Source organism: Lutra lutra, chromosome 14 (assembly GCF_902655055.1).
Source record: "Lutra lutra chromosome 14, mLutLut1.2, whole genome shotgun sequence".
Classification (NCBI taxonomy): Eukaryota; Metazoa; Chordata; class Mammalia; order Carnivora; family Mustelidae; genus Lutra; species Lutra lutra.
Window position 1 is genome coordinate 88,789,484 of NC_062291.1, and position 18,168 is coordinate 88,807,651.

The 18,168-nt window shown below is 57.1% G+C and overlaps 1 protein-coding gene across 1 annotated transcript; it reads right to left on the reverse strand.

Moving 5' to 3' along the window:
• Positions 1 to 2,781: 2,781 nt before the first annotated feature.
• ECHS1 (enoyl-CoA hydratase, short chain 1) lies at positions 2,782 to 10,735 on the reverse strand. The gene is made up of 8 exons (XM_047702108.1): positions 10,582 to 10,735; positions 9,247 to 9,444; positions 8,616 to 8,743; positions 7,754 to 7,853; positions 6,434 to 6,538; positions 5,841 to 5,960; positions 4,153 to 4,220; positions 2,782 to 3,283 (listed from the first exon to the last, which is right to left on the reverse strand). The coding sequence occupies exons 1-8, from the start codon at positions 10,667 to 10,669 to the stop codon at positions 3,218 to 3,220; spliced, it is 873 nt and encodes a 290-aa protein (XP_047558064.1). The 5' UTR covers positions 10,670 to 10,735; the 3' UTR covers positions 2,782 to 3,217.
• Between the last annotated feature and the right edge of the window lie 7,433 nt (positions 10,736 to 18,168).

Sequence of the window (18,168 nt, forward strand, 5' to 3'; positions counted from 1 at the left end):
GTCAGCAACCCAACCCGGAGCCCCCATGCCAGGTCCAGGCTGAGGGGTGGGCTCCTGTCCCTGCCCAGCTCCGGAGCCAGACCTCTGAGGCACACAGACTCTTGCATACGGATTCAGGGTTTAACCATTTCCTGGCTTCTGGCTGAGCATGGCTAAGGCAAGGGTATGAAGGCCAGTATTGCATGGGCCCATCAAAACTAGCTCCGCAGAACTCTGGGGCTCCGTCGCGCAATCAAATGATAGAGGCCACTTCCCGAGGCACGTGAAAAATGAAGGCCATCTTTCAGGTCCTCCTTTGGCACTGGAATCCAGGATATGCTATATGTCACCTGGTACAAACCCCTGCGTATGCATTCAGCCTTTTTTTTTTTTTTTTAATATTTGTTATTTATTTGAGACAGAGAGACAGCAAGCATGAGTGGAGGGAGAGGGAGGAGGCTCCCTGCTGAGCAGGGGCCTTGATCCCAAGACCCTGAGATCATGACCTGAGCCAAAGGCAGACGCTTACCCCACTGAGCCCCCAGGCGCCCCGCATTCAGCTTTAATCAATGAGTATTTCCACACCTGCCACCAGGAAGAACGCCCAGCCTCCTGACAACCTACGCACAGGGAGAGCCCAAACCATGCCACCCAAATCCCCTGGTACCTACTTCCGTAATAAGTGTCACACAGTTCAAGACCCTGAGGGTTATGTCAAAGAATGACACGAGAGCACGTAGTTGAAGGTGCTCAGAGAGCCAGAGCTTTGCACAAGGTGGTTTCAGTTCTTTCTCAAGTCAGGTGCATTCAGCTCAGTTCCTGGGGGCTGGGGAGGGTACACGGTCGGGGCCCCACCCCAGCCCTGTGATCTCCGCTGCGTTCCGCTCACTGGACTACTTGGTGTACCTTCCTGAAGGACAGAGTGGGCAGGATCACTAACAGGAGCCCCCAGGGCACCACTGAGCTCGGGACAGCGGGCTCTCCAGGGAGGAGGGCTCTGAGGCGCAGCCCCCCACAGCAGCCAGGTCCGGGTCTTACTGTGGGGTCCTTGCTTAGACAGAGCCCTGGGTTCTCCCTGAGAGCTGGGGTCATCGCCACAGAGCAGGAGATGGGGTGAGGGACGGGGGTCCCATGGCAGTCAGCCTTGCCCCTCACGCAGGCCCATCAGTTGGCCCGCACCTGTCTTGTCTGCACCAGCGACAAGAGCCGGCTGGGACCCCTGGTGCCCAGCGGTTGCCGGCAGAGATGCACATGGCCTGACCTCCCCTTAGAGGGTCTGAGGATGCTCTGAGGATGGGGCCCCACTCTGGGACAGTGACAGCCCCTGTACCCATGAAGCCCTCCCAAGCAGGAGGATGGTCTCTGACCCGTGCTCCAGACTTTTGTTCCATGGCCTGGAGAGACGGAGGGTCGAGAGCACTGTGCTGTGCTCAGCCACAAATTCAGCGGCAGGTGTTTGCTGAGGCGGATGGGGCTTCCTGGAACTGGGGCCCCCCCTGTCCCGGTCACCCCATGCCCTGGGAGGTGGGATCAGGGGATGCAGCTGGCCCATCAGAGTCTGAAGCCAGTGGAGTTAATTCTGTCCCCACAGCAAACAGTACTCAGTGTCACAGCCGTGAGCACAGCTCTGCTGGGTACCAGGAACCAGCGGATGCCTCGGAGACCACGCGTTCCAGGGCCTCCCATAGCTCTGATCCAGCTCTGCGCACGTGACTTAAGCAAACACCTGAGGGTTGGATGCAAGCCGTCCCCCATCATTCCTGGAGACTCGGCCAGCCTGGCACCGAGAAGCACCAGGGGAGGGGCCCTGCTGACGGCCACTGATGGGGCAGAGCGGGCAGGTCCCCACCGCGGGTGGCCCTGTCTCGCAGCAGGCTCACTTCTCCAAATCTTACAGACATGTCTGCACCTCGGCGCAAGGATTCACGTGCAGAATGGCCACTGCCGGGTCATCCGCAACAGTGCTGCTAACAAGAAAGTGGACGCAGCCTAGATGTCCGACACCACGGGAATCAATACATAAAGGACGTTCCTGTGCCCTAATGTACTTCCAGGCCATCGAGTGGAATGCTCACGGCGGCAATGCTGAGCAATGAAACGCAAGCTGGTGGCCTGTCGGTAGCGCTGAACTCCCAGATACAGAGGGCACGCCGGGCTTGCGGGGGGCCAAGGGTTAGCGTGTGACGGGGACAGTTTCTCTGGGGACGAAGCAGCGCGGAGACAGATGGTGGGGACGGCTGTGGTGCCGCTGAGCTGGACATTTAAAGGCCATTAAGACAGTAAGATTTGTGTTCCAGACTTCACCACGATGACGGGATGGTGGGCAAATGGGACGGTGCACTTGTGGGCCCGGAGCGGAAGGTAACGGGTCAGCGCACTGTGCAGAGGTGTGGACGCACAATCCCTTTCTGTAAGAAAGCAGCTATCCCGTGTGTGTCTGCATGTGTGCACAGAAGCATCTAGAAAGCTACACCCCTGTTAACGACGGTTAACCTGGGAGCGTGCCAGGGGACTGACTCGACGGACGTGTTTGCTTGTGGTCTAGCACGACAAAACAGAAGTCTGAAGTGACGTGGCACTGGCCTTCAGAGAAGAGAGAGGCCCAGCATCTGCCACGTCGTTGGCAGTGCCCGCCCTCTGAGCGGTCATGTTCACAGGCTGGGAATCTGCAGTGACCACATGGGGGACACGCTTCCAGCCCAACGCTGCTCACTGAACAAAGTGAGTGTTTGGCATTGAACTCTCTCTCAGGTCCTGAAATCAAGTAAAAACTTGAACACACCACCAAAGGCTCATGAGCAGAACTGTTAGAAAGATTTTTATTGATTTGAGCGAGTGGGCGAGCAAGTGCACACACCCAAGTGGGGGGGGGCAGAGGGAGCGAGAACCTAAAGCAGGCTCCCTACTGAGCAGGGCCCTACGTGGGGCTCGATCCCACAACCCTGAGACCATGACCTGAGCTGAGCGTCAGTCACTTAACCCACTGCACCACCCAGGCGCCCCCATAATTTCTGATTAGGAAGAACAGGCTCAGTCAGAGCGTGAACACGCCCCCGCGTGGGTTCTCATGGCCGCTGGGTGAAGTCGGCAGGCCACCCTGGGGAGCAAGAGCCCGACTGGTGGAGAGAAACTGGTGTCACCCATGCGGCCCTTCACAAGAGAAGGATTTATCTGCTTCTAAGACGGTCAGACTGCAACTTGTCTTTAAGTAGAGGGTTCAAGGCAGAGGCAGTGGTGCTCACTGGTCTTTGAAGCTGGCTTTTCTCTTTTCCACAAATGCGGTCATCCCTTCCTTCCGGTCTTCCTGGTGGGAAATGGAAAACAGGAGAGATGGACGGTCACGTTTTCCTAGAGAGTCAAGGCGCGGGGCTCTGGCTGTCTGTGGGGTTTGCTCAGTCTGCTGGGGTCCTCAGAAGCTTGGACTTCCACAGCGTGGAGGAGCACAGGGCGGGAGGTACCGCATCAGGACTACCTGGAAACCTGAGAACCGCCTGGGTTCCCTGACCTTGGCCTGGAAACGGCATCCGGAAATGGCATTTGTATATGCCCCTCCCAGTCCCTTGGTGTGAGCCTTCAGGAACCACTACACTGTGTGTCCGATAAACTCTCATTCCGCAGAGAGCTTCAGCCGCACCTGGCTGGTCACTCACGCGTTCGCCGTCTGCGTGTGCATGTGCACACACACCTTCAGTTCAACAGCCGCAGTCACTTCTGCTCTCTTCCACAAAACACCTTAACGTGACTTTCCGATACGGAGAGGTGGGTTTTAATGACTCACAAGGACTCCCTTTCAGTGACTAGCAAATCCTAGAAAACCCTGACCTGAAGCTTCAGAGGTGGCGTCAGGATACACCTGAACTCCAGGGAAGCGGCGTGACGCAGGACGCCAACGCCGTGGGCACAGATGCCCTGCACGTTGACACAAGTGCTCGCTGCGCAAGCGTGCGAGTCGTCAGGCTCACGCAGCAGGAAGTCACCCCGAATGTGCGGGAGCTTCTACACACTGTACTCATCTGCAACAATCATGCTCGTGGACAGGACACATCTGATCTGGCTATCGGGAAAGCGAACAGTTTGGCCAAAGAGAAATGGCATTTAATGAAAAACCTGCAAGGACATTCCCAGGGATTTCTACGGCTGGCCCGCGTGTGTCTGCACCGAACGTTTACTCACGGTAGCGAAAGTTGAATAGAAGAGCTTCTTCTCCAGCTTGCTTCCTTCTGTTAATGTCATTTCGAAAGCTGAAAAAGAGATCCCTGGGTGTTAGATGTGGGGACAAGCAACTTTTTTTATGGTGACAGGAAACACTCCCCACTGACCCACGTGAACCTTCATTTCACCGGGATCTGGATGGGAGCCTGGAAGTACCCCCTTCTCAAAGGCCCCGTCCTGGCTGCAACCCCCATGGCTCTAAGAGGAGCGGCACGAGGAACTGAGTAAAGGGTGCGGAGACTAACTCTGTCCAGTAACCACAACTGGACCTGAGAGCCTGCACAATTACATGGATTTTATTTATTTATTTTTTAAAAGATTTTATTTATTCATTTGAGAGAGAGATCACAAGTAGGCAGAGAGGCAGGCAGAGAGAGAGAGAGGAGGAAGCAGGCTCCCTGCAGAGCAGAGAGCCCGATGTGGGGCTCGATCCCAGGACCCTGGGATCATGACCTGAGCCGAAGGCAGAGGTTCAACCCACTGAGCCACCCAGGCGCCCCTGGATTTTATTTTTTAAAGATTTTATTTTCAGAGAGAAAGAGAACACGTGTATGCATGAGCAGGGTGAGGGCAGAAGGAGAGTCACAAGCCAATACCCTGCTGAGTGTAGAGCTGGACCTGGGCTCGATCGCATGACCCTGAGATCATCACCTGAGCCAAAACCAAGAGTCGGGTGCTCAATGGACAGAGATACCCAAGCACCCCAGAATTAAGTACGTTTTAAAAGATGTACAAATTAAGGATGAAAACCCGAAAAAGGAACAGTGTGCCAGAACAGAGTCCTGGGCAGTAAGAACACCACTGCTCTGGGTCGTCCTTCCAGTGAAGGTGAAGGGTCTTTCTTGGTTGAGCACCTGGGGTGAGCGGTGAGGCCTCTGACTGTGGCCTTGCTGGCTGTCTCCATGCATGGCAGTGTCCACCGTGTAAGCACATGCTACGTGCTCATCCCTGTGGATGCGTCACAAACAACAGCTCAGCCAACGATAGGCTGGTGGCCGCCCGGGAGGGGACCTGCCTCCCTGCAGAAGAGCACACAGACCCGAGTGATTCAGCGGCCAGCACGGGCTCACGGCCTTCTCAATGAGCGGCCCCGGGCAGCGCTCCCCCAACGCTGTGCACAACCTGCTACGCTAAGATTCAAGAAGCTCTTGGGAAGGCTCAGAGAGGCGGTGCCGGTAGAGAGAGGACGGAGAGTCCAGAGCAACAGGGAGCAGCGTGGCCCCCGTCCCGGCTCACACTGGTGTCCCGTGGCCTGTGTGGCCACCCGGCTGCAGGCAGAGTGGCTGAGGAGAGAAAACTTTCCACCAGCACCTGGCAGGTGAGCCGGGCTTCTCGGCAGTCAGACTGCCTTTACTTGAGACCGTCCTGTCCTTCCCGGCCATTTCCCTGCACCCCAGTGCCTGTCACTCTCTGTCCCTCAGGCTGGCTCCTCTCTTGGGTCCTAATACCAAGGACAATTCAGAACATTTCAGGAGAGTCTGTGAGCAAGCAACCAAAGACCGGAACTCTACAAAAAGCCGGGATCCCGACGTTAACAATCCTCCCGATTTCCGTCCAGGGTGGCCTAGGAAGAATGGCTGAGCAGCGCGGCTCCTGACCCGTCCTGTGCGGGCGGCCTGCACAGCGCCTCCTGCTGGCGGAACCCCTACCTGCGTTCACGGATTCTTTGGCCATTGCCAGTACGATTTTAGAATTGCTGGCGATTTTCTCAGCACACTGGATGGCCTCTTCGACCAGTCTCTCCACGGGAAATATTTTGCTTACGAGACCTAAAACACGAACAGGAAATTGGAGTGCGAATGGTCCCGACTGTGCTTCTCCCAGTCACAGTGCTGCTCCTGGGGATGGGGGCTTTTGGGGGCCAACAAGGGGCTGTGGGGATGCAGGCTCCACACCGTCCCTGAGGTGGGGCCACGAGGCACTTACAGACACCCCAACAGGGAGGGAAAGCAGGTCCCCTGGGGAGGGGACAGGGTGTGCCTGCAAAGGTCTCGGACATCCCCTACTGCTGACGTTGGGCTAGGGAAACAGGAATGTTTTGACTCTTGAAGTTGATGTATATTATAGTTACTCTCTTGTGTGTGGCATTCCAAAGAAAAACAAAGGCACATGTCCCCTGGCTTCTCAGGACACCCAAGATGACTGTGCTCATCGCCCACGGGCACACCTGGAAGCAGCCCCCACCACCCTCTCCACCCAGCTCCCCACACAGGTGGCTCCGTGGGGTGGCCCTGGCCCACACCTGCTTGCTTGGCATCCTGGGCAGAGATCCGATCACCGGTGAGAACCATCTCCATGGCCAGTGACTTTCCAACAGCGCGGGTCAGTCTCTGGGTGCCCCCTGCACCTGCAGGGGCAGAGGGCTATTGGTCATAGTTGGCTCATGGCTAGTACAAGCCCAGATGGCATGGACACACTTCCAGCAAATTCTGAGGGATGAAGCTGGGCTCCTTGGGTGGGGCAGATGGGCAGAAAGGAGGCCACCCAAGAAACCTCAGGTGAGCCTCCTTTTCATACTTGGGCCCCATGCCTGGCACACTGGGTCCCTGCAGCTCAGATCCTGGCTCAGCCCAACCTGGAGGGCAGCTGGGGTGGCCTCTGATCATGGCCTGCTCCCCCCAGAGTTTGAAGCAAGAGCAAAGGCTCTGCCTCCCAAGCTGCTCTGACTGTGCCTTCTGGCCCAGTGCTGGTCTCCACGTGCCCCACTCACCCGACCTGCTGCACCCGGAACAGGAGAGGTCTGCCCCATCACTGGCTACACTGACGCTGAGGCCCCATCGTCCACCTGCCCCACATTGACACCCGGGCCCTGTTGTCCATCCCACCCGGGGCCCCATCTTCCATCTGCCCCACAGAGAACCCCGGGCTGCCCGGGTGAGCCAAGGGGACCACCTGACGGAGACACCCACAATCCAATAGACTCAGGCGCTGCCTCAGTGAAGTGGAGACCTTGGGCCCTGGGACGGGGACAGCCCAGCGGCCAGCAGAGCGCCATACAGGGCTTTGCTCATCCTCGGCCAACCCAGACACCCTCTGCGGATCTGACAGCTGCTCAGCAGACGCCCTGGGCTCCAGGCTCCACATGCAGGACCCTGTGGGGCCATAAGCCCAGAGCTCTCATCAGGTAGCCCCCAGGGCATAGAGAAGTCACTGTCTGACCATGGCTCCCGTCACCCTCCTCGTGGGGATTCCCTGCTCTGCTGAACTGAGGGTCACAAGCAGCCATCACTGCAGTGACAATGCGGTATGTGGCCAGCCTTCCCTAATAGTGTCTGACACACAATCTGGCAGTCATCAGAGGAGCCTGCATGGACCTGAGGCCCCCTGGGCCACTCTCTGAGCGCCGCTGCATCCCCCGGGCTTAGTGTGCTGGTCGGCAGGGGGAGCAATGGGCACAGACAGGCAGCCACCATCCAGCGCGCAGACCACAGCCCAGGTCCCTCGTCATAGGCAAGTTGCATGCTTTGGTCTGTGACTGGAAAAGGCCACAAGCTCCTGAGACGTGGGCAGATTCTGGAGAATGACCGGGAGAGTTCATGCCAGAGACATTATTACTCTTTACCTGGGATGGTTCCCAGCAGGATTTCCGGCTGTGCAAATTGGGCCTTTTCTCCAGCATAAATGATGTCACACATCATAGCAAGTTCGCAGCCTCCTCCAAGCTGCAAAACACAGGGGCCACCAGGCACCCGGTCAGAGTCACTCCATTTGCTTAAATGAATTTCCCATCAAAACGAACACAGCCCGGGGCGCAGCAAAGATTACCAGATACACAAAGTCACTTAAGTGTTTCCACAAGTTACTTACAACTGGCTGAGCTAGCGACTCCCCTCTGTGAAGGGCCCTGCAGCAAACTCTCTCAGCTTTGGGGTCCCCAGTCTCTGCTCTGCTGTGGGGGCTCGACGGCAGCCACAGAGAGCTTGCAAACCAGCACGCTCGACTGGGGCCCAATCAATGAACCTGACTGGCTGGCGTTGCCTTAACCACAGGGAGCTTTACCAGATGGTCACGAGCTGAGATGCCCTCACTGCTTCGCCACGATCGGCCCCAGGGCCTCTGGGTGTCCTTGTGTCCAGAGACCCAGACACCACACAGAGGACAGCGAGCTCTCGAGCGTGGCAGGTGCAGAGCAGGCTGGAGCCACTGAAACCACATGGAGAAGGCAACGTGTTGCCTACAGCCCAGCAGAGCGGGAGATTCCCAGGGGCCCAGGGGCCGCGGGGAGGGCTGAGAATGCGAAAACCCGCAGCGAACACCCACTAAGGAAAGCTGGTGTGACAGCATCTCCGCTCTGTGCGTCCTGGATCTGTGACGTCTCTCAGCAGGAACGGTGGGACTGTAACTACACTCCGGCCTTTTCAAAATAAAGATAGCTTATCCCACGCCTCCCGGTGCACTTAGGGGAGACTTGGTCTGATACTCACAGCGTAGCCATTGACAGCAGCTATGACCGGCTTCTTGACTTGGGCAAGCCGGTCCCAGCAGCTCAAGAACTTCCTGGAGTAACAGTCCTGGAACGTCTGGTTCTGCATCTCTTTGATATCAGCTCCGGCTGGGGGTGGAAACGAGTCCCAGTTACCAGAGACCCGAGGACTGCTGCACCCCCCAAACCCGCGGGGAGCTACGAGTGTGCAGCACGTGTAGGGGCTGGGGGCTGCTGGGAATGGCCGACGACACAGGGCCCTGTGCGGTGCTGGCCACCTGGACAGAGCCGGGCAGCAGAGACTGTGGCGACACGCCATGCCATGTGTTGATGGAGAGGATGCAGAGGGACTGTGGGACAGGAAACTGATGCAAGCTCGACTTGGAAGGCAGGCTAATTCATCAGTCACTTAAGCCCTGACACACACAAAACCTGATTGCCAAGGACCCGAGTCACTTTGAATGATCTGATTCTGCTGGCAGCGCACGCATGGACGTCAAACAGGCAGAGCGGCTCTGTGTCTGTTTACACTATGTTTAAGTCAACCCTGAGTTGCCCTGACTTTTCTGATGCTAGCTCGCAGGGGTAAGTCTGCTCACAATGCAACATGCCACAGTCAGCCCCTTGCGCACCTGCAAACGCCTTCTCCCCACCCGTGACGACGATGGCCCCCACGGCTGGGTCCTCCTCGAAGGCCTCCAGGGCCTGGTTGAGCTCGGTGATCAGGCCGTTGCAGAGCGCATTCAGGGCTTTGGGGCGGTTCAGCTGGATGAAGCCCACGTTGCTGTTCTTCCCCTTCTTTTCTGCGATGATGTACTGAAAGCCCGCACCTAGGGGATTCAAGCAGGCCTCAGACAGGTCAGTGGACAGGGTGTCCCCGACACGTCCCCCGCCCAGTCCTCGGGCAGCAGCACACAGCTCTCAGCCTTGTGGTGGCCTCTGCACCGCTCTCTACCTTCAAAGGGGTTTGAACACCTCTCAGCACCTGCTCTGCAGATACCCTGGGATCCCACAGAAGCAAGGGCCGGGAAACAGGCTCCCTCCACAGACTGCGGCTGGGTGAGGCAACGAGCTGTGTGCGCAGAGCAGAGCGGGAGGCACACACTGGGGAGAGGTGACTCATGGGCCGGAGGGGCAGGCTGCTGACTCGGGGCCAGCATGGCCTGGAGAGGAAGAAGGACAACCTTGGAAGCCGCAGGTCTGTGGGCCTGTGGGCACTCACGCTAGGGTCTGGTGGGGAGGGACGCAAGTGCGAGGCTTAGCAGCAGCCTGATGCAGCCCAGGATAGGACTGCTGACCGCAGGTCAAGACCCGCAGACGCCCTCCAGCAAAGAGAGCTCCGAGGAAAATCAACACGCTCTGGTAGCCGGGCAGGTACGGGGACACCCGGGAGGGAGGAGGATGCAGGAACGCCCCCCAGCTCGGGGACAGGGCCAAGAGTGCCTCAGGAACACTGCGGCCCTGACCAGAGGGCTGAGCGGAGGACAGGCCCGGCCAGCTCGGGGAGACAGAGTCAGAAAAGCAGTGGCCGTGGGCAGGCCTGCGCCCCAGGCCTGCGCGACACAACGCGCGACTTTGCCAACGCGAGGCCCCAGCTGCACATTCTCTCCAAGTCCTGCAAACCCCGCAGAAATTCACCAACAACCAAACTGAAGAGGCTAGAGTTCTTAGCACGTGATCCTGAGTCCCCCAACGGAGGGGCCACCAGTAACCGCAGAGGTCAGCACGCTGAGGCAGCAGGTGCTGGAAGGGGGGCCCAGCCTAACAGCAGAGCCACGGGGTCCGGGCCCTGGGTGCACAGGGAGGAGGGGGAGGGCTGGTGGGGTCAGGCCGGTGGAGGGGGTGAGGTCCAGGGCGAGGCACGGGGGTGCCCGGGGAGGCCGGGGTCAGGCCCTGAAGTGAGGTCTGGAGGTCCCGGGTGCGGGCCGCGGTGCCGGACCCCCACGCGCTCTCAGTCGCGTACTCACCCGAGGAGAAGGGGCGCAAGGCCGCGGAGCCGGGGAGGGGGCGCAGCGGGCCGCGGACGCGGGGCAGCAGGGCGCGGAGGGCAGCCATGGCGCTGTGGGGACCGCTCGCCCCGCCCCGCGGAGCCGCCCCCGGCTGCGCCAGTCAGGGCCCGGCCCGACTCCGAGCCGGCATCGCGAGACCAGAGGGCGGCGGAAGGGGCGTGGCGAGCGGCGGGCGGGGTCGGGGGTCCGGGGTCCGGGAGCAGGGTGCGGAGGGGTGGCCTTGTGGGGTGCCGCAGCCCCGTGCTGGCCGTCGGTGACCCCGAGCCGTGGGGCAGCCGCCCGGAGGACCCCGGAGGGCACGCCCGGCGGCCTCCTGCGGCCCGCAGAGACCCCCGGGCGAGCCCGCGCCGCCTCTTGACCTTTGGCCTTCGGCCCTTGCCCCCACTTCCGGGACGAGCCCTGCGAGCTGGAGGCTGGGGAGCCGCTGGCGGAACCCGGGCCCGATTCTCCCCACGCCCCCGGGGACGCGCTTCCCGCCCCGCAGCCCGCGGGCGCGGGGCAGGGACCCCCGCGAAGTCCGCGGAAGCCGGGTTTGCGGGGCACGAACGGGCCACGGCGGAAGGAAGCGCGTGGACGGGAGAAGGCGGAGGCAGCAAGGGGCGCCTGGCGACTCAGTCCGGGGTGCGGCTGCTTTCCGCTCGGGTCCTGGTTCCCGGGGCCTGGGATCGCGTCCCGGATGGGCCCCCGCCCCGCCTCGGGCCCCAGCCCCGCCTCGGACCCCAGTCCCGCCTCGGGCTCCCTGCTCCGCGGGGAGCCTGCCTGTCCCCTTCCCCTGCGCTCCCCCTGCGTGTGCGCGCCCTCTCTCACTCCCTCCGTGAAATACATAAAAATCTAAAAAAAAAAAAAAAAAAAAAAGACCGTGGCCCCAGGACCCTAGCTTTAGCCCCGCGGGGGTACCGACGCCGCCCTTAGTGAGAGGCGCTTCCCGCGGAGCGAGCCCGGCCCGTGTCTCCGCGCCGGGGTGCTCGCGGGGCGGCCCTGCTCCGCTCGGTGTGCGCCGCCGAGGGTCGTTCAGCCGCGTGAAGCCACCGAAACCCGGGAGATGAGTGTACGGAAAGGACGCGCCCGACGGTGCTCCCCGCCGGCAGCTCGGTGGCTTCTGAGTTCAACGTCACGCATAGTTCCTTACAGTGTTACCAGTGACTCAGTGACTGTTACAGTGTTACCAGTGACTCAGTGACTGTTACAGTGTTACCAGTGACTCAGTGACTGTTACAGTGTTACCAGTGACTCAGTGACTGTTACAGTGTTACCAGTGACTCAGTGACTGTTACAGTGTTACCAGTGACTCAGTGACTGTTACAGTGTTACCAGTATGTGCACCTGCGTTACTTCCGCTACGGCGCGTCGGTGCTCAGCCTCCGTGGGATTCTCGCTCAGGTTCTGCAAACAGCCGAAGACAGAAGACGCCTACAAATGAAAAGGAAGACGGATATTTTCCAATAAATAACAAAATTCAAACCAGAATCGGATACTCAGCAAAGTTCATTCCGAGGCCGAGGTAGAATTTTATTCACTTTCACGCCAAGACGACCACCGCTGTGCTCACGGAGACTGCGCCCGTGTGGGCCACCCCGCTGGGACAGGTACACGAAATGAAATGGTTCCAGCCTAAAAGAAGTTCTTCTAAGCCCCGGGGCTGGCGTGGAGGAGAGCAGCTGTTGTCTTCCGTAAGGTTAGGGAAAAAAGAACAAGTGACCAAAAAACCACAAAGTATTTGTATTAACCTTCAAAATAAAAGTCACTTACTTTACCAGAAAGATGGGTTTATTTGGGAATAGCAGAGAATTGCAATTAGGGACATGCAAGCTATAGAAAAATCATGGGCTGGTCCAACAAAGGAGGAGGAGGACATTTGAGGGACTGCTCTGAACTAAAGTCCACCGGTGAGAAGCAAGCGATGACGGTGATGATGAAGGTGATGAGGGCTTCCTGGCTGAGGCGCAGGGGTGGGCTAGTTTTGGTGGCAGATGCAGATTCACCTCTTCTGGTGGGGCCGTGGTTGACACTGTCTCCTGCTGAGGGCTCTTCTGTTGGGGTCTAACTCACAGTTGGTTCTGTGCTCACCATGGAGCCATATGGCTCCCCCTCTGGCCTCCTGACTCCATTCTGTGAGGTTTCCCATCATTAATTTTCATATATATGTATCTGTAAATGGGCCTCAGCAAAATTAAAAACGTTTGTATTTCAAAGGACACCATGAAGAAAGTGAAAGGACAATCCCCAGAATGGGAGAAAGTTTTTGCAAATCATATATCTGGTAAGGGTTTTCTTTCTAGAATATCTGAAGAACATGTTCAACTCAATAATAAAAAGACAAACCATTGAAAATTGGGCAAAGGAGGGGTGCTTGGCTGGCTCAGTTGGAAGGACATGAGACTCTTTTTCTTGGCATCATGAGTTTGAGCCCTATGTTGGGTGCAGAGATCACTATAAAAAAATAAGCTTTTTATAAAGTGGGCAAAGCATCGGACAGAAATTTCTCCAATAAAGATATGCAAGTGGCCAGTGTGCACACACAGAGGTGCTCGATATCATTAGTCACTAGGGAAATGCAGACACCACTTCCTACGTACTAGAATAGCTGTGACCGGACAGGCAGTGTAAGTGTCAGCGAGTGTTGGAATACCCTCACTAGGGCCAACTGCTGGGTGACCACTGGCAGACTATAAAGGGACAGGATAGCGGAAAACATAACACAGGGTAATTTTAAGGGGGATAGAGCCAGTTCACAGGGCAAGGACAGTGACGATGCAACCTGAAAATGGGGCTGCAGCCTCGAGTCGTCGCCAGTCACCTGGAGAAGGGCAGTGTCCAGCCAGCTGGTCTGCTGAAAGTGGCCGTGGCCCGTGCTAGGAGCCTTCTTTCACCCGAGGACGAGCATACAGTCATGTCCCTCACGGTCCCACAGTCCTATCCCTGAAGGTGGCACAGGGCTGCCTTGTCAGGGGCAGTGGACATGTCACTCGAGACTCCAATAAGCTCCAAACAGCCCACAAAAACCCACGTTTCCAGCCCTGCTTACAGGTGCTGCTTGCCAGCGGGAACTAAGGTGCAGGCCAGAAGCCATAACTCCAAAGAAGCCCCACTGACCCAGTTCTGGACCAGTCTGATTCAGTTCAGACGCTGCACTAACCTGGCAGATGACCTCAGGATCATGACCATGTCATTGTCATAACAAAGACACTGAGCCTGGGTGGCTTAGTTGGTTAAGCCTCTGCCTTCAGCTCAGGTCATGATCTCAGGGTCCTGGAATCGAGCCCATCGGGCTCCCTGCTCAGCGGTGAGTGTGTTTCTCCCTCTGCCTCTGCCTGCTGCTCTGCCCCCCCACCCCAAATAAATACATAAAATCTTGAAAAAAAAACCCCAAACACCTATTAGTGCACTGACAAATCCACCTGCACCCATTTAAGGGAAAAAAAGAGGTGGCAGTCTGAATCCAAGACAGCCCCCTTCCTCTTCCCTAAAAAACCCCTAGTCAGCTGGCTTACCAGCCCTTTAATTACCCTAACCCCATATAACCCTGACCATGAGACCAAATCAGGAAGAAGATACCTTCAGAGCTTGAGCTCCCCTTCACCATTCTCTGGTCATTGAATAAATTACCAGCTTGCTGTGAAATACCGTTTGGTTATGTCACAAACAGTCTTGAGTAGGAAAAGAACAGGCCACTTAGGCAACCGTTGGGCCTCTCAGGTTCCACCACCAGCCCTCACCGTGGGCATACCTGCGAGAAACCCAGACAACAGAAGCCACTTTGCTGAGTTTGGGACCTCAAAGAATCTTTAATCTGTGCGCTGAAGTGTCCCCAGTCGTAGACCAGACGTCTGGGACACTGGCCGCAGCACAGTGACACTGTTGAGTTGAACCCTGGGGGGGACCAGAAGGCATGTGGGGGAACCTCTGAGAAGGAAGCCCCCTGGGCCAGCAGCTTTGCTTCGGGTACTGGCAGGGAGTAAATTTTCCCCCAAAGAGAGAGCTGTTCCTCTCAGCAAATAGGTGACACTGGGGGCAGGGTGACTGCACCCAAACATATGCGGACTCAGTCAGATTGCTTGAGATGTCCGGCTGAGTGACAGGGCCAGGGGTCAGGCAGTTAGCTCTGTGAACTGGTTCGAGGCCCAGTGCCACAGCCCACTTCTGGGTCCCCATGACCTCCGGTTTCCGCCCAGGGCTTTGTGTCCCCACCTGGGGGCTGTGCAGAGGTCTGGAGCAAGCCTTCGGACTCAGGGTGCACCTCGCAGGACCATCACAGTCTGGCGGGTGTTGTCGTCTAGGAGCTTTTCCTGTGTGACAGTGATGCAAGCCCTGGGTTGGGGGGGAGCAGTGCATAGCCAGCTGTCAAGGACCCTGTCGGGGAGCTGGGATGGGTGCAGAATGACAGCAGGCTGTTCCTGACAGTCACTCATGGGCGCCTTGACCTGCTTGGCTTCTTACATGACCAGCCACAGAAACTGTTCAGTATCAGGAGAGGGGTCAGCCTTGGTCTGGGCACTCTGCAAGGATTTTCAGACACCACTTTCTGCCGATGGCAACACCTCTCCCAACATCATTCTTCAAAAACCCATGTAGCCCTTGCATGTATGTTTCATTGTGAATCACATATTTATGTATATTTCTATGTCCATTTTCTGAATGCCTAAGGGCTGGGATTTGTCTTTATTCTGGGGTGAGTTCTGAGCACCTTGAATTTGTTGAACAGGTTCCCTTATGTTTAAGAAGCTGTTCGATTACCAGTACTGGCCCTGGGCCATTCTGGCAGCAGCCTGGACATCTGTCTTTGCACAGAGGGATTCTAGAAGGAGGCACAGTTGGAGGTGGGTCTCCAGCACCCAGAATGCTGACCCTCCCCACTCCTGTCCATTCTTTGGCTTCAAAAATACTAGCAGCCAGACCTATATGCTGCAGGAAGGACACTGGAAGACACTTACTGGGGATCCTGGCCAGCCCAAAGGAAGGACTTAGAGATACCGGTGGGGGGTTCTCCATTTAACAGCTCCCCACCCTGAGCAGTGCAGAGTCAAGCTCAAATTCAATGAGCCCCACTTACAAACCTATTTCCAAACAGCCCTTTGGCCTGTTCCTCCTCATGAGCAAATAAACACTATCTGCCAGCATGTAAAGTGTCTTCCTGGAAGAAAGAAACAGAAGAAACAATTTGGAGTAAACCTCCCAAAGCAAGAGAATGCCATTTCAGAGTTTCTTTTTATATCCTCAGACATCGCCTCCTTGAAGAACAGCACATTTCTCTAAGAACAGACATGTGTGGAAGAAGAGCTCTTGGAAATTAAACTCTGTGACAGCAAAAACAAAAGCCTCATGGGGAGAAATCCTGCAGAAAGCAGAGCAACAGGTAAAGATGGAAAACAGGAGAGAATACACTGAGCATCCAAGGTTCAGTCTGAAACCTCTGACGTCCTAAAGTAGGAATTTCATTTTATTTTTATTTTTTTAAGATTTTATTTATTTATTTGACACAGAGAGACAGTCAGTGAGAGAGGAAGCACAAGCAGGGGGTGTGGGAGAGAGAGAGAAGCAGACTCCCTGCTGAGCAGGGAGCCTACTTGGGGCTCAATCCCAGAATCCTGGAATCATGACCTGAGCCGAAGGCAGACACGTAATGACTAAGCCCCCCAGGTGCCCCTAAAGTAGGAATTTTAGAAAGGGTAACAGCACATGGGGGATAAATCATTGGTGGAAACAACTGATTAGTGAAATAACCTATGAAAGAAGTTCCCAGGACTGATGGACAGAGTTTCCATCTGAAACTGATGGACAAGTTCCCATGGACAGACTTTGAGTTCCCAACATAGTGAAAGTCCAGACACATGGAGGCACCACCCTGTGAAATTTCAGCAAATGATCCTAAATATTTGCAGGGCGGAACAAGCCTTCACTGTGGTAAAGGATTACAAATTTGAGTGCCTGTGAATTTTTTTTTTAAGATTTTATTTATTTGAGAGAGAGTGAGAGAGAGCACGAATGGGGGGATGGAGAGCGGAAGAGGGACAAACAGACTCCCTACTGAACAGAGAGCCCAATGCAGGGCTCAACTCCATGACCCTGAGATCATTACCTGAGCTGAAAGTCAGATGCTTGACCCACTGAGCCACCCAGGTGCCCTTGCCTGTGAGTTTCCTAACTGCACTCCTAGAAGGGATGAGACAATGCCTTCACAGCCTGAAGGAGGAGGTCTCTAACCTAGAGTTCTATGCTTAGGCAAACTACAAATCAAGTGTGAGGGCGAAACCAAGACATTTTCAGGTTTGCAGTATTGTTAAAAAAATGATCTCCCAGACACCTCTTCTCAGTTTCACCCAAACAGGTGAGTGAATTAAGAAACAAGAATAGATGGCCAAGGAGGGCCTGCACAGGGGGACAGGAGGGAATCCTCTGGGACATGGAGAGGGGAAAACCCAGACAGAAAGACCATCTACCCAGTCTGGAGCTGACTTAGGAGTGGTAGCTGAAGGCTGCAGAGCCTCCCATCCCGGCCACCCCCACTGGCTGGAACAGGGGGCCACAGAAAGTCCATAGAAGCCTCCCGGTGGGTTAGGACGGCAGGATCTAGCGCATGACTAAGAAGGAATGACGTGCCCTAACACCCTGTTACAGGAAAGCCTTTGGGCAGAGGGCAGAAGCTTTCTAACCCTCACAAGACAGTAGAGAACGGACCTTCCTGAATTAGGGCAGTTCTCTAGAAAGGCCTGCGTGCTTGAACATGCACGAAATGTCTCCTGGGGTGGGTGGCGGGGAAGGGGCACGTGCGAGAAAGTTCTTCACTTACCCTTTCTCTTGAACTTTGTACCTCATATGTATAAACTCCTGTGACCACACACACTCAGAAGAGCCCCACTTCGGACGTGCTCAGCTCTCCCCGCCCCACCCTGACACCACAGTCTCCCTCGGACTTTCATCCATAGGCTCCCCGGGGTCCCAGGGCGAAGGCGCTCATGACGCTTTTCCGCGGCGGGAGAGAGGCACCTCCTCCACCTTCTGGTCGCCTTTCCCACGTCTCCTTCGGAAGGAGACACGAGCCGCCCGGCCGGCCGGCGCTATCCTCCCTCCGTGGGGACACGCGCCCACATCGGCCAGCAGCAGGCCCGCGCCCCGCGCACAGGCCGAGGGCGGGCACACTCCCACCCAGCGGCGCTCGCCCACACTCCGCCCTGCAGCCGAAACGTGGGCTGCATTTCTCGCGGAAGCCCCAAACCCAGCCCATAGGGTCACGTGGTGCGGCAGCCGCCCCGGCGAGGCCTCACACCTCGCTCCTCGCTCCACCTACCCGCCCCGCCCCTCGCTATCGCTCCGCCCCTCCTCGCCCGCTCAACCACCTCCAGCCCCGCCCCGCCCCCTCCGTCCGCCTTGAGCCCTCGCCCCGCCCCTCCCCATCGCCCCGCCTCCAGCCCCGCCTCTCCCACCTTCAGCCCTCGCCCCGCCCCCATCGCCCCGCCTCCAACTCCTCCCCTCCCGTCCGCCTCGAGCCCTCGCCCCGCCCCTCCCCGTCGCTCCAGTCCCCGCTCGCCGTGCGCCCCCAGTCCCGTC